The sequence below is a fragment of the Octopus sinensis genome, linkage group LG4, assembly GCF_006345805.1.
Source record: "Octopus sinensis linkage group LG4, ASM634580v1, whole genome shotgun sequence".
In the NCBI taxonomy this organism is placed as follows: domain Eukaryota; kingdom Metazoa; phylum Mollusca; class Cephalopoda; order Octopoda; family Octopodidae; genus Octopus; species Octopus sinensis.
This window is the reverse complement of record NC_043000.1, coordinates 127899782-127926415: the sequence shown is the minus strand read 5'-3', so window position 1 is coordinate 127926415 and position 26634 is coordinate 127899782. Positions and strand designations below refer to the sequence as shown.

The 26634-nt window shown below is 36.7% G+C and overlaps 2 protein-coding genes across 2 annotated transcripts in view; one reads left to right on the top strand and one right to left on the bottom strand.

The window, feature by feature from the left end:
* LOC115210740 (sec1 family domain-containing protein 1) overlaps nucleotides 1-26634 on the top strand; it is a 127430-nt gene that overhangs the window by 38577 nt on the left and 62219 nt on the right. Inside the window, exon 16 of the mRNA XM_029779449.2 lies at nucleotides 1380-1447. Coding sequence (XP_029635309.1) covers nucleotides 1380-1447 — 68 coding nt within the window. The remainder of the gene's footprint in view (nucleotides 1-1379; nucleotides 1448-26634) is intronic.
* LOC118763116 lies at nucleotides 3277-6081 on the bottom strand. The gene is made up of 2 exons (XM_036502472.1): nucleotides 5801-6081; nucleotides 3277-5453 (listed from the first exon to the last, which is right to left on the bottom strand). Exon 2 carries the CDS (start codon nucleotides 5394-5396, stop codon nucleotides 3420-3422), a length of 1977 nt encoding a protein of 658 aa, XP_036358365.1. The 5' UTR covers nucleotides 5397-5453; nucleotides 5801-6081; the 3' UTR covers nucleotides 3277-3419.

Genomic DNA, 26634 nt, shown 5'->3' with positions numbered 1-26634 from the left:
CATTACACATCTAGCAGATCATACTAGCTTCATTTCTTTCGAGCCTACACATGTCCCTATGCATGTCTATGTATGACATTTAGGGGAGACATAGTATATTATAGGTGCTGGCATGGCTGTGTGGTTAAGAAATTTGCTTCCCAACCTTGTGGTTTTGGGTTAAATCCCACTGTGTAACACCTTGGCTTCTACTGTAGCCTGAGGCCGACCAATACCTTGAGAGAGGCAACAATAGAAGCTGAAAGAAGCTAGTCATATGTATGTGCATGAGAGAGTGAGTGTGTGTTTGCATTTGATCTTCTCTAAAAACCACTGAGCTAGATTTGGTGTCATTGTTGTCATTTCTCCCGTAAATGAATTACCTGCTGGCTATGAACTTTTGAGAATGTGCAGTATGAGAGATGTCTTACTTAAAAAACTGGTAAGGCTTACTGAGGTGGGTTGGCCTATGGAAGACACTCACCTAAAGCTCTCTTACTGCCACAGAGCAATTCCTTAATATTTTTGCTTGAGTCATGCTAGCATCTAAGCATGTAAAAACAAATAACCGATGAATATATGGTAGTGAAATTTGGACTTTGTATATGAAGTAAACACCTGTATAGCCTGTAGGTTTCACATAGTATACTATTACCTGTGGTGTAACTTTGTTAATACATTAGTCTACTATGTTTCCACAACTTGTTTACTCATTATAATAATTTACTGTGTTCCTCCTTTTGCCTTTTCTACAGAAAATGCAAAGTGCAGGGATGACTTTGTGGATAACTAATACCAGCTATCCTACCGAATAAAATTATATATATTTGTGTGTGCTTGTCTGTGTGTGTGTAAGGAACAAGAGAGGAGTGGAGGGAACCTGTTATTGATTTCCTGATTTCTAATAAAACAAATCTCAATATGTACCAATGAATGTTTTATATTTTAATTGTAGTCTTTTGACTAATACAAATTATTCCAATAATTTTTTTCTCTTTTTTTCATTTCCCATAGCTGAATGATTTCAACAGAACGGAAGTAACACAATAGACACAATTGTTACATCCATTTTAATGAGTTATTCATTACTTTTTAATAAAAACCATGTTTTATGCTGCAATGGAAAAATAGACAAAGCTTCTCAAACAAGAACTAGTTTTATGAATAGTTTTTTGTTAGTTCACTAAATTTGGACTTTATAAGATTAAAAGTGGCCCATCTTATGATTGGAAATTGCATTTTATAAACACCATTGTGATCTTAAAATTACTCTTGCTTATCGTTCATAACTACATTGCAATTTTTTTTTCATTTTGCTTTTACAGCCTTAGCATGTGTTTGTGTATTTTGTAACTTTAAAAACATCACTGACATATATCCTTTTTTTTTTCTATTTCAAGCTGGTAATCCCGAGGACAAAATCCGTTTATTCATAATTTCTATGATATGTGGACCACCTATGACTGATGTAAGTATAACACTTTCCTTTTTTTCTTCTTCCTTTAAATGGTGTGAAGAAACTTAAAAAAAGAAAAAAATGTCTGCATGTATAATTATGGAATATTTAATAGTCCCTTAACATGTACCTGTGTGAGTCTTTTCTGCCCTCTGGCTAGTTTTAGCCACATGGCTCTGGCCATGCTGGACTACAAACCATTCTGTTATAACTTCAATATAATTTTGTTTTAGCAAGTGTTAATGCCTACATTTATACAATATATGATGGAGTATTTTCATATTGTGGGGATAATTCGAACGTTGCGTATTTAATATTTCTACTTTGTGATATTAATAGTGATAGTTTGGATGAGGTAGTAAGCTGGTAGAATTGTTAGCACGTTGGGCAAAATGCAGAGTCGTTTCGTCTGTCTTAACATTCTGAGTTCAAAGTCTGCTAAGGTCAACTTTGTCTTTCATCCTTTTGGAGGTCGATAAAATAAGTACCAATTGAGTACTGGGGTCAATATAATCGACTTACCCCATCCCATGAAATTGCTGGCCTTGCGCAAAAATTTGAGACCGATAATGATAGTTCGGATGAGATACAAAGGATTTTAAAAACAAAAAATAAGATTGAGTTATCTCCCATAACGCTGAAGTTTTTTTTTTCGTTTGTTACCAAAGAACAATGTAAATGTAAGCTTTTAAAACAAACATCAAAATATACTCGCAAGTTATACTTTTATCCACGTTTGTAATATTTACAATTATACTGGTGTGTCATGTTTCTATATTCAAATTACATCGTGGGTAGTTTTCAGTCTTTTATAGCTAGTCAAATTTTAGAAAAAGGCTGTAGGGGTGGCAAAATCTGTAGGGTACTGATTATCCTATTTGATTCAATGCACCGCTATATTTTCAAATCCTGGTCATAACCATCTTGAGTTCTAGGGCTCATAGGGGGCAATTATCTGCTTTCTATGACATGTATGTGGCAGAATATTCCCCTTGAATAGGATTTTGGTTCGTCACAGGGTCACTCACACTCAGCTGAGTGGAGTGGAGCCAAGCAAAATGAAATTTTTACTCAAGAACATAATGCATCACCTGGCCTGGCATCAAAAGCATGATATTGCAACTGTGAGTGCATCACCCTAACCACTTGGCCATACACCTTCACCTTTTAGGATGGATAAATAACTGCTCTCCATGCAACGTTTCCATTAATGTGTAGTACTAAATTTACTAAAAAATTTCATGTGGTGCAAATTTATTTTTACCTGTGACAGTATATACTTGTGTATATGCTAATCTGAAAATGTTTCAAGATAAATTTGGGGCAATCTATTTTAACATTAGTTTGTTTTTAATGAGGGTTTATGACAATATTACAATTATCTTTAAAGGAAGAATATTTTAAAGAATTTTAATATACTAAATTTATTGAAAGTAATTTAGGTTCATAGATTTTCAGGAAAAATAAAAACCTATTGAAATTTTTATCAACTTTTATTAAAATGGAACCAAATTTAAAAAAAATCTTCCAAAATTCCATTTCTTTTTCTTTAATAAGTTTCCTTAAATAATTCAGTATGCTTTCTTTAAAAAAATATCTTTTGTGCAAAAGTATGTGTTGTTGTTGGGGGTTTGTCATGTGGATTTTTGTTTCCAACCTCATTTAAATATATTATGACTGCATTTTATAAAGTAACATATCTATGATCTTACTCCATGCTTTGAGCTACTTTGATTTAAAACACGTATGAACATTTCTTTTATGTGCTGTGATGTTTAAAGAAACGAATACCAGTAATACCTATCAATTCATAGGTTATTCTTATTCAAAGTTGCTGAAAATGGTTAAATCAACACTCATTTATTATGAAGCCACTTGACAAGATATCCACATGCTTAAGTGAAAATTCTCACACACAGCACCATTTAAAAGGGTTTAGAAAATATATATTACAGTACAAGCAACATACATATTTAATTCACTGTTATTTTTCCTCTTTCTTTTCTTTGGTATTTACCCATTCTTTGTAAACTCTATCTAGACTAACAGGATTTCCATCTAATTGATAGCTTTTGATTCTCATTAGCATATCCAAATGACAGTCATCCAGATGGTTTCTCAGCTTGTTTTTGAGTTGATTCATTATGTTAAAACCTCTTTCACAGTCTGCACTAGATGCTAGAAAAGTGCCTCCGATATCCATCAATTTTGCAAGGTCACAAAACTGTTCATTTTGAAGTACAAATGTTACCATTTGAGCAAAGTTTGAAATCAGTTTGGATTTAATTTTTTCCTGCACAGAAAATTTGAAATCATTAAACTGTCTGACAATTACAGTATTTCCAGCTAAGAAGTCCCGATATTTTACACATAAAGCATTAACTTGTTCATCACCAAAGGTGAACTCGCATCCTACAATTGCAGAGATATCAAAAGCTGACCATTCTTGTACCTCATCTTCAGGAAACCGTTCTTCTAAATGAACACAAAGATGATTTATAAAAGCCAACAATGAACTTGTATCTACTTTCAAGTTTTCTTCATGCTGTTGGCTTAGCAAAACTTTAACTTTGTTGCTCCACAGGACATGGTCTCCCAGATACTGTTTTCTTATCTTGTTAATTTTGCCTCGAGCAAAATGAAGTGAATCGATTGTGGTCAAGCCAGTCTTTTGCAGAATCTTGCACAATGCGGTTATTTCCTCAAAGACGTCATTTAAAACCTGTAGAGCTACTTTGTATGTGAGGTTTATCAATTTCTTGTAACAGTATTTAGTTACAGGATCATTTAACTTTTCTGTCTCAAAATGTATGACCAGTGCTTCATAATTTTCTAATATTGCCTGCAGTGCAAAGTGTCTAGATAACAATCTGGCCTCATTAGGCAGTCTGAAATTAACAGCTTCATTTTCAGAGGCCTCTGCAATTTTTTTAAATTTGCATCTTGTACCAGTAGATCGGGAACATACAATATAGATTGTTTTCATCAAAATTTCAATGTCTCTTAATAACTCAACCTCTTCCCATGCATCACCAATGCCTAGATCATCGTGGTGTATTACACAGTGTTGTTGGACTAAGTATGGAATGTCTTGTTTCAGTTTTGTGGCGACACCATTACAACCTAGCATTACTGATCCTCCGTCAGATGCAAACATCACCATTTTATGGAGTGCAAGGTTCATCTCATCATAAAACTGTTTGATTGCCAAAGCAATCGAAGCAGCATCACATGCCTGTAGCTGAACTATTCCGCCAAAATAGGTTTTATATACAGTACAATCTTTAGGTCTGAATTTGAAGTAGAGAACGAAACGTTTGTTGAAAGATATGTCAGCACTTTCATCGATTGTTAACGTGTGATAATCAGCTGAGGCTATTTCTTCAAACATGTCTTTCTGAACAATATAGTTGATAGTCTCTAGGAATTCCAAGGCATAATTTTTGCTTTGCCAGTTGTCTGGGAGTTGGACGTATTTTGCCATATGTTCGTTAATGTGTTGAACGGAATGTAAAGAGTTGTTCATTTTGATAGCTAATAACACATTGTCAATAAGAACTTTGATCTCCTCTGGGTTTGATCGTTTCCGCTCTCGTTCATCTGCACTCTTGCGTAACATGCGCATCACTCCTGTAAAGGGAAATGACGAGTTTTGTTGTCTGAGCTTTTGAACGCTGTGCAAATGCGATTTACTCGTCAAGTGACGCTTCAGAAAGTCAAGTTTCCAAATATCACCCCACTTCTTTCCACTAGCAAATACTCCGGCAACTTTCGCGTCACGACAATACAAACAGACGACTCCAATTTCCGAATCGTACACAAAGATTTCTCGTAACTGAACGTGCATGACCTCGTGACCTTTCGGTGTAACTGTTTCTACGATTTTATTAAGCCATTCATCTTTAAACAAACTTGCAGTTCTTTTGCGCTTTACGCCTTTCTCTTCTTTTGTATCCGACATAGTGAACCAATATTCTTTTGGTATAAAAATTAAGCTATCGGCAGAATTGGAAACATCGAATTAGAAACGGCGAGCTGGCAGAAACGTTAGCACGCCGGGCGAAATGCTTAGCGGTATTTCGTCTGCTGCTACGTTCTGAGTTCAAATTCCGCCGAGGTTGACTTTGCCTTTCATCTTTCGGAGTCGATTAAATAAGTACTAGTTACGCACTGGGATCGATATAATCGACTTAATCCGTTTGTCTGTCCTTGTTTGTCCTCTCTGTGTTTAGCCCCTTGTGGGTAGTAAAGAAATAGGTATTTCGTCTGCCGCAACGTTCTGAGTTCAAATTCGGCCGAGGTTGACTTTATCCCCTCTATGTTTAGCCCCTTGTCAGCAATAAAGAAATAAGAATTGGAAACATCTCCGGATCTTCCTAAACTTCACGATTGTCCATAAAACATGAATGGCTCAGCCGTGTTGCTGCCGAAAAAACCAGAACAGGAGTCGTAGATTTTGGTTGTGCAAACGTAGTATTTGAAAAACCGACGAACAACTTTAAAGACACACTTAACTAAAGGTTTATTTTCAATAAGTATAATTGCTAATTAATATATTTTAGGCAACTAACCTTTTAGTGCATATTAATTTCTTTTGTGCGCTAGATGCAAAACGTGTGCGCACGTGCACATGCATACAGCTAAGCGGGAACAGTGCGCTAGTTGTAAAACTTATGTGCGCGCGCACATGCGCACAGCCAAGCAGTAATAGTGCGCTCGATTGTGCAATAATTAAAGGGGGATAACTTAGCTTTCTCACAAGTAGAATTTTAGTGATGTTCACAAGGATATTTATACTGCTCTCTTATTTATATATTTCGATTATATTGGAAGAGTCATGACAGTCATTTGAAGTCTACATATACCGAGCATAACTATAGTTTGGTGCCTTCCTCGTCCAACTTTCATATTTCACCACGTTCTTTAAAATGCAGATTTTTTTTTAAAACAAAATTTTGTAGAGAAACATTTTCGAGAATGTAGTTTTACGATTATGATGATAATAATAATACTTTTTATGGTAGATCCCCAGATCACTCCGAAAGCTTTTTTCGGCAGTATTTAATTTAAAAAAAAAAACATTTTAAACAGTTACGACGAAAGTCGTATGAATGTAAATGGTTCGAAACTCCGCTGAAAAATCTATAATTCTATCAACATCGTCGTCTTATAAATTCAAAAACTTATCACCGCAAAATTAAAAAGTAATTTTAAGAAAGTTATGAAGAGGCAGAGTCGTGGGGCACTAAACTGTAGATATGCCTATATTATAGATTACTTTTATTTCGCGATAGTATATTTTCGTGTCAAGTTTTTGTCGCTCGTCATTGATCCTGGTTACTAACTTAATTACACTAGTATTGATAATCTTTTATTTTACTCAACCCCTTCCCTGATAATGTGTAGAGGATTAATCCAACTACAGGTTCGGGGTTTAGCCCCACTTCGTGGCACCTTGAGCAAGTGTCTCCTATATCCTTGGGTCGACCAAACCTTTGTGAGTGGATTTGATTGGCGGAAACTGAAAGAAACTTGTGTGTGTCTTTACCTGTGTTTGTCCCCCAACCACCGCTTGACAACCGGTGCTGTGTGTTTACGTCCCTATAACTTAGCCGTTCGGCAAGAGAGATCAATAGAATAAGTACTAGGCTTTTATAAAATAATAGAAACCTTGCCAAAAATGAAACCCTGCAGCACGATGCAGTTCCTTGGACCCATCAGATCCTGTGAAACTGTACAATTCATGCTAACATGGAACGTGATGATGTAATTATTATCATCATAGTTTTAAATTCTGTTTTTCTCTGTTGTTTGCTGTGCAGTTTGGTATATCACTATTTTCTGTGATACTACATATTGTATGCAATATAATGTGTACACACACACACACACATACGCACACACACGCGCTCAAACCCGCGCGCACGCACGCACACATTCATTTACTCACTCGCATGCACGCACGCATGTATGTTCACTCACTCAATCACACGTATGCAGCCATTCATGCATAAGTATTTATGATATCCATTCTTTTACTGTTTTACTAATTCAGTTCACTTGGTTGTGGCTTTGCTGGAGCTGTTTGACCTTTTTTTAGTCTTTGATGTTTAACAATAGGCGATCATCAATTTGTGTGTTGTGTTACACAGAGAGAGAGGGTGGGGTGGGGGAGAACTTTGATTCATTTCATGTTGATCTACATAAAGATTAATGCTTTTCTTATCTAAAAGTAATTTTGTGTTGCTATTGATGGAGCTAACTTTGTGTTGTTGAAGTGCAAGGTAAAGAATATTGATGTGTTTTGGCATGTTAGCTGTAAGTGAAAATTCCTCTACAGAATGCAAAGATTATTATATATATATGTGTATATATATATAACATAAAATTTTTCTACTTAGAATGATTTATTTTTACAAGTCTGGACATGAAAGCAACATGCTTGACAATCAAATATCTAGAAATAGTAATGAATTTAAGATTGCAATTTGTAATTAGACATTCTAGATTGCAAGGGATCATACCAAATTATAAATTGATTCATCCTCTTTATTTAAAGAAATGCACCTGGCTCTTTTCTTCAAGACCAGAAAATACTTCAACAATTATTAACACTCTATAAAACCTGATTGAGGGCTACCATGGAGTGTTCCTCTCACTCATGGAAAGGTGATGCTACTGCACATACTGGTATCCTACACTGTATCCAGAAAAGAGCCAGTTGAATGATTGACTTTGTCACTCACAGAGGGACTCCAGCCTCCCTTTTCTACACATACTATAATGACCTCTACTCTTGAGCTAGCTGGGTTGATACCACCTCCACTCAAGCATTCCTGATCCACTCCTCTCTTCTCTCATAACCCTTGTTATGTCCAAGTCCTCAGATCATATACTAATCGCTACATCCAGTCTGTCCTGCTCAGAAATCAATCCCCCAGAATTCTGTTCCTGCTGATGGCTATCCCTCAGGTGTTGACTTACAAGAGTTCAAGTGAAGCATCAGTGGCATTAATCACTCTGATCTCAGAAGACCTGTGACAGCTATAGATATGCCCCTTCCCTCAGACGCAACAAATCCCCAAAACATGATGGTGGACCAGGGTTCAGCTTCAATATCATCATCATCATCATTTAATGTCTGTCTTCCATGCTGACATGAGTTGGATGGTTTGACTGAAAACTGCTAAGCTGGGGAGGTGCACCAGTTTCCAATCTGATTTGGCATGGTTTCTACAGCTAGATGCCCTTCCTAACGCCAACCACTCCAAGAGTGTAGTGGGTGCTTTTTACATACCATTGGCATGGGTGCCAGTTACAAAACACTGGCGTTGGCCATGACTATGATCTCATTTGGCTTCACAGGTCTTCTTAAGCATGGTGTATCGCCAAAGGTCTCAGTCACTTGTCACTGCCCCTGTGAGGTCCAACATCTGAAGAGTACTTTTTACATGCCACCAGCATGGGTGCCATCATAATTTAATGTCTGTCTTCTGTGTTGGCCTGGTTTGACAGGAGTTGATGAGCCAGAGGACTGCATCGAGCTCCACTGTCTGGTTTCTATGACTGGATGGCCTTTCTAATGCCAATCACTTTACAGAGTGGGCTAGGTGCTTTTTGCTTGGCACCAACACTGGCTAGATCTGTTTGGTATTGTTTTTACAGTTGGATGCCCTTCCTAATGCCAGCCACTTTACAGAATGGACAAGGCTCTTCTCACGTGGCACAGGAAATGTAGGATGCAAGTCAGAAAGTTAATGTATTGATTTTTGAGCTTATAAAGTTAAAGTTTTATGAATGGTTGGACTTTGTATAAAGTTAAAATGTTTCTATATGGTTTCAGGGTAAGCTGAAAACTAAATTTTCTTATTCCAGTTTTCTGAAATTTTTCTTTTAATGATGGTAGTTGTTGGTGTGATAGCTGCAACTCCGACATTTTTTTGTCATTTACTTGTTCCAAACATTGGACTATGGCCATTCTGGGGCACTACTTTGAAGGGTTTTAGTTGACCAAATCGATCCCAGTACTTATTTTTAAAGTCTGATACTTTTTCTATTAGTCTTATTTGCCAAACTGTTAAGTTACAGGGATGTAAACAAGCTAACATTGGTTCTCTCTCTCTCTCTCTCACACACACACACGCACTCACACACAATGGGCTTTCATACAATATCCATCTACCAAATTCCTTTACAAGGCTTCATTGGCCCAGGGCTATAATAAAAGGCATCGCTCAGTGGGACTGAACCTGAAACCACATGGTTAGCAAAGCAAGCTCCTTAACCATTCAACCATGCCTATGCCTACATAAATGGAAATAAAATAATTTCTGAAATGAGTGTTCCAGACTTTAGATTTTTAGTTTGAAATTTCTTCATTTAAACTTCTAATTAGTAAGTCTTTATTTCACAACAACTTCAGGATGTATTTGAGTATATTGCTTGTGATTATTTTCTATTATACTTCCTCTGTTATGGTCACAGTCTTTCTGTAATTTTCATCTTTTGAATGGAGATGGTCTCTTAAGTATAAAAAAATAATTATGCCATAGAATAGTGATGAACCACGAGTCCTCTCCTAATTTTCTATCCTGTTTTGCCAGGATTACATTTTATCCACTAATAACAACCAGATAATGTCATGTCTTAAACACTATATTTTACTTCCTTAGATCTTTTACTTTTCATAGCAGTCATTGTTGCCCTTTATGGCACAAGTCAATGTTGTATCTTTGAAGATGTGAATGTTGGTTTTGGGAAAACAAAGCAATACCCGTAATGCATTTTCCCAGCAATTTCTCTCTGGCACTTGATTAGTGTGAGCTTAACATATCAGATTGTCCTATGGCTATACAACAATAACCACAAACCCATCTGATTCTGATTGGGAAAACCTATAACCCCAGACATTCTACTTGTGGCCATCCCGATTTTTTGAATTCTGTAAGACTACATTATTTAATATGCCCTTCTCTTATTTATGATGGTAGGGAGTGATTTGAGATTAGGTTTGGCAGCTATTTCTTGCAGATTCAGCAACTACATTGGGTTGTGGTTCTCAGATTGGCAAATACTTAACTTCTACTGAATACATTAAAGGTTTTTGGTCCTCCTTATTAATAATGAGAATACAGAATAGTTTCTGTCCATATAGTTCTTCTTCTCCCTTGTCCAACTTGTGTCAGACAAATTTAAAAAGTTTATAACCTATTTCTTTACTACCCATAAGGGGCTAAACACAGAGAGACAGACAAACAGTGTGTAATTGGTACTTATTTAATAGACCCCGAAAGGATGAAAGGCAAAGTCGACCTCAGCGGAATTTGAACTCAGAACGTAATGGCAGATGAAATACTGCTAAGCATTTTGCCCGGCGTGTTAATGATTCTGCCAGCTCACCAACCATTTAAATTTTATGAAATAAATGCTCACACCCCACCGCCCTCGAGGCAGACCTCATCTTCTCTTCAGTGTGAACTACTGACATAAAGTCTTTGTTGGCTTATAGTTGGATGTGAACAATATGTAGTAACACCTTGTCTGCCATACAATAGCTAGTTGTACCAGGTTGCAATATTGATCAGACAATTACAATTTAGAATCTCCTTTACACTATCCAATGCATTCACCAGCATATGTCTCTTATACATTAACAACCATTTGAACAAGGCCAGAGTAAGATTAAATATTATACATAATACAGCTGTTAAGATGTCTCCTATGTATAAGACACTAACTTAGAAGAGAAATAATTTACAATATGTAGTGATCGTTATTAGTGTCGCCTTACTGGCACTTGTGCCCATGCTAGTAGGGTGCCAAGAGCACCATCCGAGCGTGATCGTTGCCAGAGCAGCCGACTGGCTTCCATGCCAGTGGCACGTAAAAGGGCACCACTTGAGCGTGATCATTACCAACGTCACCTTACTGGCACCTGTGTCGGTGGCATGTGTAAAAAGATTCGAGCGAGGTCATTGCCAGTACTGCCTGACTGGCCCCCATGCCGGTGGCACGTAAAAAGCATCCACTACACTCTCGGAGTTGTTGGCATTAGGAAGGGCATTCAGCTGTAAAAACTCTGCCAGATCAAGATTAGAGCCTGGTGCAGCCTCCTGGTTCACCAGCCCTCAATCAAAATCGTCCAACCCATGCTAGCATGGAAAATGGACGTTAAACGATGATGATGATGTGTTGATGTAGTTGTGTAGTTTATTTCCCAACCACTTGCTTCCTGGTTCAGTCCTACTGTATGACACAATCCCAGGTCAAGTAAAGCCTTGTTGATGGAACCTGAAAGAAACCTGTTGTGTATATGTACAAGTCAGTATCTCCTTTCTTGTCATCACATGATTGTTGTAAATGAATGTTACTGTTGTACAATCAGTGTCATTCTTTTCCAATTTTCCATGAAAACATTTCTGACCTTGGGGTAATAATATTTTACTTAGAAACAGGTGATGGTTGACAACAGGAAGTGGACATGGCTGTAGAAAATCTACTGCAGTTCTATCTGACCCATACAAGCATGGAAAAGTAGAAGTCAAAATGATGATGTATAGATTGGAACATTTTTATTCTATTTTGGTTTTTGTTATATAAAGTGTGTTTATTCTTGTTTGAGTAAACCAACCTCTTTGCCTTTTTTTTGCTCTGAATATTACTAAAGCTAAGTTGGTGGCCTAGAGATAGATTGTTATTTTTATGGTTGTTAATATGAGAAGAAAAAAAAAAACATGCTCTTTGCACAGTTGGTAGTACTGTATAATACTGTAGTTAATGAGGTGTATCTGAAATATTGTTATTTCTACAAATAAATATCAAAAGCGTTTGCTGACCTGATCACATTTCAACTTGTTCAAGCTGAGTTGAAAGACAGAATGAAAAAGATCTGGCCAAAGCATTAACTACAAGTTCTATTCAGATAGTCAACATCACCAGTTGTTTGATGATTGGTTGGTTTGCTATTTGATATGGATTTGTCCAAATGCTGGTGGTTTTCTCTAATTGCAATTGAAGTTTGCACTGTAAAACCTACCAATGCTTTTGGTGATTCAGCTATTGAGATGTTGTTTTGTTAATCATTTCCTGTTCTTACAATGTATCCCAGACATGTAGACAATTTTGTCTTTCTTCTAATTCTATATTAGGTTGAGACCCCCCCCCTTTTTTTTAAATTCTATTTTTTTTCTATTCTTAATCTACTAATGTTCTATGACTGCCCCTCCACTCACATTCTGTGAATGTCTTCCAGACTGCAATTAATTTCCAGCTTTAATGAAATGTCTCACTTCATAAAATGTTTAAATAAGTCACAGGTTATGTCATGCTGAAGATTCTAAAAAGAATGAAATAGTACTGCACATAATTACTAACAATGATACATTTTAAGAATTTCATATTAGGTAAATGAAAAAAGATTAATATGTGAATTACATGCATCTTCTTCCTTGTAATTCCTTAATTTCAATTTTATAATCTTACTTCATATCGTGATAAAATGATTCTCTCTCTCTCTCTCTCTCTCTCTCTCTCTCTCTCTCTCGCAAATAGCTAGTAACTGTTAGTGGCTCATGCGTACTATTTTTTAACTATTTTGTTTAGACTGTTTTTTCATTTTTCCTGACTTCTTTTTAATACTATTTAAATTTTTTTTATATGAAATACATTTGAAATATAAGTGAAGTAGGTTTTTGAACTAGTATGGTTATGATATAGATTTATTATTATTATTGTATTTTTTTCTCTCACTATTATGTGATTCTCTAAAGAAACAGATAAAGAGGTAATTTTATACGTGTTCAGACCACAGATGGCCACTACAATAGAATAAGAATATATTGACAGTCAGATCTTTAGTGTAAGCTGCTGCATAATGTAAATTGAGATCAGTGTTTTTAAGATTCACATGAATGATCTTTACAGCATTACATGTAAACATCATATGTGACTGTGTATATGAACTGTTGAAGGAACCTCTGTGTTACACACATACATGTACACATTTGCAACTATCATGGGTGTTATGTTCCAAAACCCCTGCGATAGGTGAAAATCCACGAAGTAGAAACAGTACTGTACTGTATAATTTTTAAATTATTTTTATAATTAAAAAAATTTTTAATATATTTTTATAATTTGTATATATTTATTTTATTATAAATGCAAAACACCACCACACACTTGCCTCTTGAGTTTCATTTTCCATACAGTATGTGTCATTCTTTGTTTACTTATCTATGGTACACTATGTATTTTCTTTTGATATCTTTTAATTAATGTATTATACAGTACTGTACTGTATTTTTATTTATTAATTTAATTTTTAGGCGTGAAAATGCTTATTTTACCACAGAAATAATTAAAATCTAAAAAAAAAAATATAAATACGTATCAGCTGTGATATACTGAGAAGTCCATGATATAAATTTACATATATTAGCCATTAAAATTTGCTATAGGCATAGGAGTGGCTGTGTGGTAAGTAGATTGCTTACTAACCACATGGTTCCAGGTTCAGTCCCACCGCATGGCACCTTGGGCACATGTCTTCTACTATAGCCTCAGGCCGACCAAAGCCTTGTGAGTGGATTTGGTAGACGGAAACTGAAAGAAGCCCGTTGTATATATGTGTGTGTGTGTGTATATATATATATATATATATGTTTGTGTTTGTTCCCCCAACACAGCTTGACAACCAATGCTGGTGTGTTTACATCCCTGTAACTTAGCGGTTTGGCAAAAGAGGCTGATAGAATAAGTACTAGGTTTACAAAGAATAAGTCCTGGGGTCGATTTGCTCAACTAAAGGTGGTGCTCCAGCATGGCCACAGTCAAATGACTGAAACAAGTAAAAGAGTAAAAGACTAAGAATGTACTGAGAGCACAATAGGTGAACCACGATATGACGAGTGATTACTTCAATTTCTAAAGGTAATGGGAATTTGTTGGAGATAAAGGGTTGATCATAAAATATGTTGTAATGAAGTCTTGTTAATTCCAGAAGTTAGCTGTTAATAATTTCAAACTGGAAACTCCCGCATTTACCTTGTGGTCTTTTTGTAGTTCTATAGCACCATTATAATGCTTTAAGAGAGAATGGTTTAGTGTCTGTAATCTTAGTTGTTATTTTTGGGATACTATTGCTAATAGAATGGTTGTATACTGTCAATCTAACAAGAACGTGACAGTATGGGGTACACCACCGCTGTATAGCCCTAGGAAGCATCGAACGCCTCCTGATAGCTTTGACACATTTTTTCCCTGTGTCCTTATATACATATACGAAGGGGAGACAAACACCCCCGGCCGCTGGAACTGCATCTAGGGACACCGTGTTTCAGGATCATTGTCCTTCATCGGCCTAGAGTAGCAGACACCGGTCGGCTGGTGATATTTGCCTCGACTTCGTATCTGTATATATGTAAACTCAGTGAAGTTTATTCACTGATTATCAAAATAAGAAATATTGAATTTCTAAATCTCTCGTAGAGACATGTACAGTGGTGGGGTGATAGAATGGTTGTATACTGTCAATCTAACAAGAACGTGACAGTAGGGGCTACACCACCGCTGTATAGCCCTAGGAAGCATCGAACGCCTCCTGATAGCTTTGACACATTTTTTCCCTGTGTCCTACAGCGGTGGTGTATCCCCTACTGTCACGTTCTTGTTAGATTGACAGTATACAACCATTCTATCACCCCACCACTGTACATGTCTCTACGAGAGATTTAGAAATTCAATATTTCTTATTTTGATAATCAGTGAATAAACTTCACTGAGTTTACATATATACAGATACGAAGTCGAGGCAAATATCACCAGCCGACCGGTGTCTGCTACTCTAGGCTGATGAAGGACAATGATCCTGAAACACGGTGTCCCTAGATGCAGTTCTGGCGGCCGGGGGTGTTTGTCTCCCCTTCGTATATGTATATAAGGACACAGGGAAAAAATGTGTCAAAGCTATCAGGAGGCATTCGATGCTTCCTAGGGCTATACAGTGGTGGTGTACCCCCTACTGTCACGTTCTTGTTAGATTGACAGTATACAACCATTCTATCGCCCCACCACCGTACATATCTCTATGAGAGATTTAGAAATTCAATATTTCTTATTGCTAATAGTATTTTGTAAAAGTGTTTCCATCATTGGAAAGGATTTGCTCTGCTCCAACACAACAGGAGTTTCTATTTAATTCTCAAAATCTACTCACTGTTGCCACATAATCTTCATTTGAATCCTTTCCATCTTTAACATGAAAGATTTATACTTTGAATCATTAATGACGATGACTATGGCTTGAAACATCAATAAATTCTTGGTCTAATCAGCTATTGTAATGTCATTGTTATATTTAGTCAGAATTAATGGGGAATATTCTTAACATCTATCACGAGCCTATGAGGGAGTTCCTATGCAGTTGTTTAATCTGCTAGAAGTAACAGCCAAATTGCACTCCATTCTCTTAGAAAAGGATATGTTGGATAATATAGTCCTAGTTATGGCTGGAATGTTTTTTTATCATATGCCTACTCAGGGTTTGTTTAGCAAAATATGTAAATATGTAAATCTGCCAATTCAGGCTGTAATAAAATACTTCAGTGTTGTTATAGTTGTATCAAACAATATCAAAATTGTTCCTTCTGGAACTTTTCATGGAACCTGAGCAGTAAGTTCCATGTATTGATAACATTTGGTCAATTCATTTAGATACAGACTTCTTTACAAAATATTTTAAATAAACCAACTAAAAAGCTGCTGTATGACTGTTGAACCTGCTCAAAAGAGAACCCCAAGTTTTCTCAAATCTTATTTCTTTATTGCCCACAAGGGGCTAAACATAGAGGGGACAAACAAGGACAGACAAAGGTAATAAGTCAATTACATCGACACCAGTGCACAACTGGTACTTAATTTATTGATCCCGAAAGGATGAAAAGCAAAGTTGACCTCGGTGGAATTTGAACTCAGAATGTAAAGACAGACGAAATATCGCTAAGCATTTCGCCCAGCGTGCTAACATTTCTGCCAGCTTGCCGCCTTAAAGTTTTCTCAAACCTTAACTCACCAGCTTAAAAATTAAAAAATAAAAGAGAAGAGTGCATTAGATAATGTAGCATATGCAATATGAAAAATACAGATGGCCACCACTGCTTGAACAAGGCTGATTTGGACTAAACGACGAGACATATATTTAAATGTTTAGAATTTTATGACCACTATACTCAGTATTTCTATGGCCAATTTGATATCATTGAACTCATAGAATTTGTTTCACCATTTCCCACTTTGTGGAGGCGCAATGGCCCAGTGGTTAGGGCAGCGGACTTGCAGTCGGAGGATCGCGGTTTCGATTCCCAGACTGGGCGTTGTGTGTGTTTATTGAGCGAAAACACCTAAAGCTCCACGAGACTCCGGCAGGGGGTGGTGGCGACCCCTGTTGTACTCTTTCGCCCCAACTTTCTCTTACTCTTTCTTCCAGTTTCTTGAGTAACTCTGCAATGGACTGGCATCCTGTCTGTCTGCGGGGTGAACACACACACCATAGAAACCAAGAAACTGGGCAGATGAGCCTGGCTAGGCTTGAAAAGGGCGCATAAAAAAATTCCTACTTGATGGGTTTTAATTAGTCTGTCATGGCTGTGTGGTTGACGAGCTTACTTCCCAATTATGTAGTCTTTGGTTCAGTTCCATTGTGTAGCACCTTGGGTGAGTGTCTTCTACTGTAGCCTGTGGCCAACCAAAGCTTTGTGAGTGGATTTGTTAGACAGAAACTGCAAAGGCAGCAAGCTGGCAGAAATGTTAGCACACCGGGCGAAATGCTTAGCAGTATTTCGTCTGCCGCTACGTTCCGAGTTCAAATTCTGCCGAGGTCAACTTTGCCTTTCATCCTTTCGGGGTCGATTCAATAAGTATCAGTTACGCACAGGGGTTGACATAATCAACTTAATCTGTTTGTTTGCCCTTGTTTGTCCCCTCTAATGTGTAGCTCCTTGTGGGCAGTGAAGAAATAAGAAACTGAAAGAAGCATGTCATTTATACCTTGACTTGATATCATGTAAAGGCTGTAAACAAGCATCACTGTCATGCAAGTGGTGTTGTTCATTTCATATATTCCATGAAAATATGCCTGGCTATGGAGAAATATTACTTTGTTTGAAAATAGGTGAGTATTGGCTACAGGAAAGGCAATTGGCAGTAGAAAATCTCAACCAATTCCATCTGCATGGAAAGTGGACATTAAACGACAATCTCGTGGCCGTGGCACGTAGAATACTCCAATGCGACCGTACGACAGGCACCCTTGCCAACCCCCTTTGCTTGTGAAGACATGTTGGGGCAAGCGAAATCGAATTGAACCAGCCAGGATCCCTGGTCTGGTGGTACGTAAAAAGCACTATCCGACTCGTGGCCGATGCCAGCACCGCCTCGACTGGCTTCCGTGCCGGTGGCACATAAAATACACCAATCTGACCGTGGCTGTTGCCAGCCCCGCCTGGCACCTGTGCAGGTGGCACGTAAAAAGCACCCACTACACTCACGGAGTGGTTGGCGTTAGGAAGGGCATCCAGCTGTAGAAACATTGCCAAATTAGACTGGAGCCTGGTGCAGCCTTCTGGCTTCCCAGAACCCCGGTCGAACCGTCCAACCCATGCTAGCATGGAGAACGGACGTTAAACGACGATGATGATGATGATGATGATAAAACCTAACACCTGTTATTATTTATGGGAAAAAGATAAATTCTTTGGGTTTCAGATTTTATACTAGCTCAAATAAAATGCAAAATAGATACACACAGACTTACAGTACAGTTGTAGCTTTTGTTTCGTTGGTATCATTAATCTTTGTTAATTCTCAACTTTAACTGTAATGTTTTTATGTTGTCATTATGAAATTCAAGAAACCAAGACACAGCAAGACACGCCATTAAAAAAAATAAACCAACAATAACCTAACACTATTAATGTACAATCCTGTACAAACACATAAATCCTTGGTGTGACTGATGATTGATATAATAGTTTCATACTTGTACACAAAGTAATAACTTCATGAAAGACCAGAATAAGATTGTGTGAAATTCTTACCTTGTTACTGTTTAACCATTGGTCAGTCCTAATCAAGCAAATCTCTGATCAAAAGCATTCCAGCTTTCATCAGCTTCTCTTCAATGTTTGTTTGTATTTTGTCAGAACTACATTATCCTATGCATACTTACTTTTTAAGGCAGTAGAATGTGATTTAAGGGATATGTGGTTTGTGCTGATTTATAGTAGCTTAGCTTTCGACTTATTTTAGAATATGGTTGAGTCCATAAAATAGGATTTGACTACACCTCCATTTAGAGCCCAGTTTAAGCTATCTTTTCGTGGAAGAAAATTTATGTTCCTATAACCTGTGTTAATTCTGTAACCCTTTAAAATGGAAGATAAGAAACTTCATTTTCGGCACTTGATGCTTTGGGAACCAGACAAAAATTGCTGCAGCTTGGCTGGGATGTATTTGTACCCACTAATGTTTGACAACCAGTGTTGGCTTGATTATGTCCTTGTAACTTAGCACCTCAGCAAAAGAGACTAATAGAATAAACACCAGACTTACTGGGATTGGTTTGTTTGACTAAACCTTTCAAGATGGGACTCCATCATGGCCACAGTCCATCGACTGAAACAAGTAAAAGAAGATAACCCATAAAGCTTGGTACCATTTCTCAGTCTTGTTCACACTTTGATCCAGCTATTGTATCTTGAATGAATGCGGATTTCTTACATTGGTGCAAAGTTTAAACTCTGTAGGATAGATGAAGATACAGTCGGCTTAATCAACCCACGTATATTCATTGTTGGGTCTTAATTTATTATTAATGACCATAGAGCAACAACAGGCAAAGTTGAACTCAGGATGTAAATGATGTATATTCTACTATAACGCTGCAAGGATGTCTATTCTTGTGTTTCAACCATTCCACCACCCTCTCATGCAGCAGTAATGAACTCAAAATTAGGTTTTATAGTGTTCTATTAATTAGCTATAATTAATTAGTTATAATTAATATAACTAGCCAATTATAGTTTCTGACTATGAAAATTCATTAAAAACAGCACAAATGAATTCATGTATTTCTTAATCAGATTCATTTAATATATCTGTAGTGGTTATTGATTAAGCTGAAGTCATTAATTTTCCATTCGAGTTATCCAGTCTATTCATTGACCAATTTAATATCTTGACCCATCTACTGGGGCATGTTCAAGTCATTGAAGGAGCCTCTACAGCATTACTTGACTTGCTTGAAATAGCAGCAAGTTTGCCTCAAATTGCATTCAGCTATTTTATAACTGGAAGGGCACATTGAATGGATGTTGCAGTCCTAGATGCTCTGTATTTGAATGAAAAGACAGGTTAGCCACAACTAGAACATTTTTGATCAGTCTACTTGATCAGGGCTGACTTGGGGTTAAACAACAACTGGGTCAGGTTTGATTTAGTATATTTCTATTAAAGCTACATTGAATTATTGGTTTTCCATTTTGGTTTTTCATTTTCTAATTCTTTATTTTTCTTTTTTAATGTTCAATGCAGAATAATATTAGGATAGAGAAGGGTTCTTCATTAATATGTATCCTCTCTTCACTTTAAAATATATTAAATTAATAAAAAGAAAAAAAACAATGGTTTAAATTTTGGCACAAGGCCAGTACTTTTACTGAGAAAGGTTAATCAATTACATCAACCTAATACTTGACTAGTACTTTCATAAGGATGAAAGGCTGAGTTGACCTTGGCAGTATTTGGACTCGGGATGGTAAAGCGCCAGAAAAAATGCTACACTTACCAGATGTCTACCACTGAGGAGACAAGGTACGTTGAAATCATGTGAGCTGGCAGTTCTGGTACCCATAACAGATGATTCTCATATGCCAGCATTATAGATATGTCTGTTTTTATGCCCCATGAGTTCATATGAGAGATCCTTTCAAGGTAAATAATGCAGTATTTGGCATTCTAACTAAACATCCACATTAAGCTGGATATAAAGATTGCTTTTTTGTATTAATACTGCTTCTGTTACTCTTTTACTTGTTTCAGGCATTTGACTGTGGCTATGCTGGAGCACCACCTTTAGTCGAGCAAATCGACCCCAGGACTTATTCTTTGTAAGCCTAGTATTTACTCTATAGGTCTCTTATGTCGAACTGCTAAGTTACAGGGACGTAAACACACCAGCATCGGTTGTCAAGCGATGTTGGGGGACAGACACAGACGTATACACACACACACACACACACACACATATACGACAGGCTTTCAGTTTCGGTCTACCAAATCCACTCACATGGTTTTGGTCAGCCCGAGGCTATAGTAGAAGACACATGCCCAAGGTGCCACATGGTGGGACTGAACCCAGAACCATGTGATTGGTTAGCAAGCTACTTACCACACAGCCACTCCTACGCCTGGCTTTTTATTTTTTTTATTTATTTGTTTCAGTCATTTAACTGCAGCCATGCTGGGGCACCGCCTTTAGTCGAACAAATCGACCCCAGTACTTATTCTTTGTAAGCCTGGTACTTATTCTATCCGTCTCTTTTGCCAAACCGCTTAAGTAACGGGGACTTGAACACACCAACATCGGTTGTTAAGCGATGCTGGTGGGACAAACATAGACACACACACACACACACGACAGGCTTCTTTCAGTTTCCATCTACCAAATTCACTCACAAGGCTTTGGTTGGCCCAAGGCTATAGTTGAAGACACTTGCCCAAGGTACCACACAGTGGAATTGAACCCGGAACCATGTAGTTGGTAAGCAAGCTACTTACCACACAGCCAATTATTTTTTAATAATTCTGTTGGTCATTTGCAACATCAGTGTCTGAAAAGTCACTGAGATTCTATACATTGTTGGCAGTGAAATTTGGCTGATATGTAGCTACTGAATAGATGGGGTACATTGGAATCATATGTTCTGGTATTTCTAGCACCTGTAGCCATGACTCTCATCCACCAATGATATAAATGTGCTTTGATGCACCTTGCGTCCATGTGAGAGGTTCTCTCAAGGTAAATAATGCAGAAAATCAGTGCTCTAACAAAACATCCATCGTTAAGTTGGACCTGAAGATTGCCATTTGGTACTAATATTGCTTCTATTACTAATTTTATAATGATTGTTTGAAATTTTGTTGCAGGGCCACTAATTGTAGTAGGGTGGGGATTAGTTGATTACACGATCCTTGTTCTTGACTGGTACTTTATTTATTTCATTGAACCCAAAAGGTTGAAAGGCTAGGTTAACTTTAGCAGGGAGTGAACTCAGAATGCAAACAGCCCGAGGAAATGTTGCTAAGCATTTTATTCAAAATGCTAATGATTCTGCCAATTTGAAAATAATGATGAGCTTACTGTATAGAGTACTCTGTTGCACTACAACTTGTCAGAAAAGGTTAAAAGAGAAGACAGAGAGCAGCAATAAGACAGGTAAAAAAAGACAGCAATGAAAGCTAGGAGTACATGCACAAAATAGAATAAAATAGAAAAGTGAACAGAGGAAAGCGTGCATGAGCATGTCAGGAGTAGTGGTGGGAAGCATGGAATTTTTGAAGCATGCAGTACCCTAAGAGCTAATGACTAATTCAGGTAGTATATTCCATCCTTGGACAGTTCTGAGCATGGAAAAATGTTTCTGAAAATCATGGGTCCTATGCTGTTGTTTTAAAATTTTATAAGCATTCCTATATTAGCTTAGTTTGTAAATTATCTGGTTTACATTTAATGTGCTTGGTTTGTTATAATGATGATGTGAAGTAATTATAGTTCACTGTTTTGGAGCCTGTTTTTCTATAGTTTCTTTATAACTATATCCTGTTTATCTGTGTCAGTACTTTTAATTGCACATTGCTATACAACCATATAATTTTAGCATCATAATCATCATCATTGTCATTGTTTTAATGTTAATTTTTCCATGCTGGCATGGATTGAACAGAGTTCATTGAGGCAGATTTTTCTATGGTTGGATGCCTTTCCTGTCACCAACCTTCTCCTGTTTCCAAGCAAGGTAATATGTCCTCATGGCTGGAATATTTTTCTAAAAGATTGATAATGAAAGACATTGCCTGTATGATGTTGACTCTTGTTTATAACTGTTGTGTGATGTCAGAAAAGGAGACACACACACACACACACAGCTTCTCTTCACAAGGCTTTGGTTGGCCCAGGGCTGTAGTGGAAGATACCTACCTCAGGTGCTGTGTAGTATGACGCAGAGCCACACCTGTACAATAATAGCAGTCATAGTAACTGTGTTATTTGAAGCCACCTAAATTCATTTTCCAAATTTACACCTAGATCAAGCAAGTTTTTACTGGCGTATATATATATAGAGATTCAAAATCATTTTATTGATTTTAGAGCAAACTTCACTGTTTAATTTGTAAATCAAATTGAAATAGTGAAGAATGATAGAGAATCTTTGATTGTTTATTTAAGACATTTTCTTTTTTATGTGTGTCTGCAATGTTGATATAATACAGAACTGAAAAAACAAAAACAAAAAAAAACCCAATCTTTATAATAAGCTTCAGAGATTATTTTACTTGGTCTAGGCTTAAACATGAGATTTCAACTTGAGTTTAATCTAGTTTTGGAGAAATATTAACATAGACTATATAAAAGAAGATACCACTATTACTACTGGTGCTATTAGTATAAACATTGATTCAATTATAAATGTGTGTGTGGTGGGGGTTGATTCCTGGTCTTGGTGAGTGTGTTGTATTTGTGAGCAGTGTGCTTCATTTGATGTTGCTCTGGTCTACCCAGCTGAAATGAGTCCCAGCTTAGTACTCTCTCTCTCCTCCAATTGTTTCATTCATAGTATTCTGCAGAATCAATGTGTACGAGAACTGAAAGAGTGTCTATGTCTGATCACAACTATGTAGATACCTAGAACAATTAACAAAAGCATGGCACATGCAACCAGGTCATATTGTCTTAGAAGTGATGGCTATGGTTATATATAACTCTGAATAAGAACTGACTCAGCTCATGACAATCTGTTCAAGCCATGCTGACATAGAAAATGGATATAAGATAATTATAGTGACCTAGAAATGTGGTGTAAAGATTAATATTTCCTCAACCAATTCATTTGAAGACCATCAGTAGTTTTGTTTTCTAATATACTAAAAGCATTTATATTCTTTATGTATTTTATGTGAATTGAAATTAATTTGTACTCCACTTAAAGGTGCAATTAGTTTGTGCTCCACTTAAGGCACAAAAACAAAAGCCATTATATTAGACATGTTATGGCTAATTACTTCAAAGATGAGTGGCTAGCAATAAGAACAGAAAGCTGTAAAAATTTAATATACATGTCTTTTCAGTTCTGTATTTAACAGATGAGGAATTATGTACATTATTTACATTCGACAGATATTTGTTCTCATTTTGTTTGTTGTTAACACAATGTTTCGGCTGATACACCCTCCAGCATTCTTCAGGTGTCTTGGGGAAATTTCGAACCTGGGTTCTCATTCCTGAGGTATTTTTTGATGTTATTATTGTTATTGTTCAGGTCACTTCTTGGAATTGAACTATGAATCTTGGGCTACTAACCCCAAGATTCCGAGTTCAATTCAAAGCAGTGACCTGAACAACAACAACAACAATAATAATAATAATAATAATAACATCGAAAAATACCTTAGGAATGAGAACCCAGGTTTGAAATTTCCCCAAGACACCTGAAGAAGGCTGGAGGGTATATCAGCTGAAACGTTGTGTTAACAACAAACAAGATGATGACAAATATCCGTCGAATGTAAATAATGTACATGCCTTTTGTCTTTTATCTGTTTCAGTCATTGGACAGCAGTCATACTGGGGCACCACCTTGAAGGGTTTAGTTGAATTGATCTCAGTCTTAAAGTCTGGTACTTATTCTATCACTTTTGCCAAACTTCCAAGTTACAAGAACATAAACAAACCAACATTGGTTGTGAAGTGGTATGTTTGACAAACACATACACACCAACACATTCCTTTATTCTTTTCAGCATAAAGGCTGTGGCTGTGCAACAAGTTTCCACATAGTTTCCACCTACCAAATTCAGTGCATTGGGCAGCATGATACTATAGTGGAAGACACTTTCCCCATGGTGGGACTAAACATGAAACCATGCAAAGCAAACATCTTAATCACAGATTCCTGCTTGCACTAATTTGCAAAAAAGCAAGACAACTTATGTATTTATATAAAATCCGTTCTGTCTGTCTGTGTGTGTCTTCTAGGATCTTGGGCATCCTCCATCCGATTGTGCTCAAATTTGATATGTAGATACCGATGATATCAGGGCGTGTATAAGTCTTGAAAAAATTACAAAAATTGATTCCAGGTGAAAATGTGATCGATAAAGCCGTTTTTGTCCTGCTTTTCTTCTGTCAACCTGTACATAACTGCACCTTCCATTTTTTGTTGTTTTTGTACTGCTTAAAGGCACGTTTCTTTCCTGCCAAGCTTACTGTTTAAATCATGTTTGTGTTCTCCCAGTCAACAACCTTATCATTACTGGTACTTTAAACTCTTTGGTTGCATATTTGTGTGAATAAAATCGTTTTTCTTTGGTATAGAAAAAAGTCTATCTTTATTTCTTCTTTTGTTGGTGTCTCAAATTTAGGTTAAATCAGTGTTTCTCAAAGGGACGGTCGGACAAGTTGGTTTGAGAAAATTTGGTTTAAATGTTTGACAACTCAGCACCATCCATTGGACGGGAGGTGGGCGTTTTGCTCGTGTGTTTATATAGAAAGAGGTGGAGAAACTAATCTGTGTTAATATAGAAAGGGAAAAGAAAAACAGCCCCAAAAATGTATAAAACCAAAACTGCATAGTCGCAAATGTCTAGTTATTGGGTTCAGTTTCATTGTACTATGAGGTATTGACCTGGCCCATTTCAATCTCTGACATCTCAGATGGAATTTAGAAAGAAAGTCATTTGATCCATCAGTAAGCTGATTCCACACAACATTTCCCTTACCAGTATGCTGTGTCCTCTGACTGCTGCTTCTTGCTGGCTGCACCCTTAAAATCCAGTATGAAACACTTGTCTGCACCACATTGTATCGTTTTAAAATTGTGCCACCCATTTCAGGACCTTACATTACAAAATTGTTCTTTGCTGAACTACTTCACTACCTAAGTGTTATAGTCTCTCCTTCCAACACATCCTAACTCTTTAAAAATATCTATAATATATCAACAACCTTTTCTCTAAGATGATTTCTTCAAGCTACAAAACTGATACTGATCTTTTCACACTGGAAAAACCATATGAACGAGTCATGCTATGTTGTGAAATTTCTGAATTTTGCTTATATTATGTTCTCATTGTATGGTTTCTTGATAAAAATAGATATAATAAATTTTATGTGTAATGTAGTTTGCTGTGTTGGTTTAAGGTGTTTTCCTTGTTGAAAATACTGTAGCAACATAATGTGATGATGCATACAAGACCCATGATTGTCTATGTATTTTACTTGTTAAATCTGTATTTTAACTGTACTTTTATTTAATTCCTAGCAAAAGATTTGTGCGTGAGAGAAAGGAAGAGTGTGTGTATGCAATAGAATATGGTAAACATAACGAGCAATTTACTGGGTCCCCAAATATTGCCTTTGACATCACTCATTTTTCTAGTGTTTGTGTTGATATAGATATTGACTTGTTGCCAATTTGTGACATAAAATGAGATTTTTTGGTTATAGTAGACATACACAGAAGAAATCAACGAAAAGAAACTTATATTGAATCTTTGTGGTAGTATGTCTATTATGAAGTGTGAAAAAGTTTCTTCTCACTGCTATGACCAAGTCCCCAACAATTCCACTCATTTGGATCTTATTTACCATATTTATGTGTTGAAGTCTCACTGCTAATTTAGTATTAAATCTTGAAACAATTTTTTTTCCTTCAAAGTTTTTTTTAGCTTTGCCCCATGTATAAGTTGTACTCTAGTTTTTTTCCAGTTGAAATCAAGTATAAAATAGTGCAAATTAAACATGAAAAAAATATGGTAATTTCTCAATTTTACTTGATTTTTAAATTCAACCTTTCCTTTGTATGGTTATAAATGGTAGATTTTTGTGCTCACTAGAATATAAAATGTTAGGTTGGTGTGTGTGTGTG

Coding starts and splice junctions, on each gene's coding strand:
- LOC118763116 (XM_036502472.1), bottom strand. CDS start 5,396: ATGTCGGATACAAAAGAAGAGAAAGGCGTAAAGCGCAAAAGAACTGCA.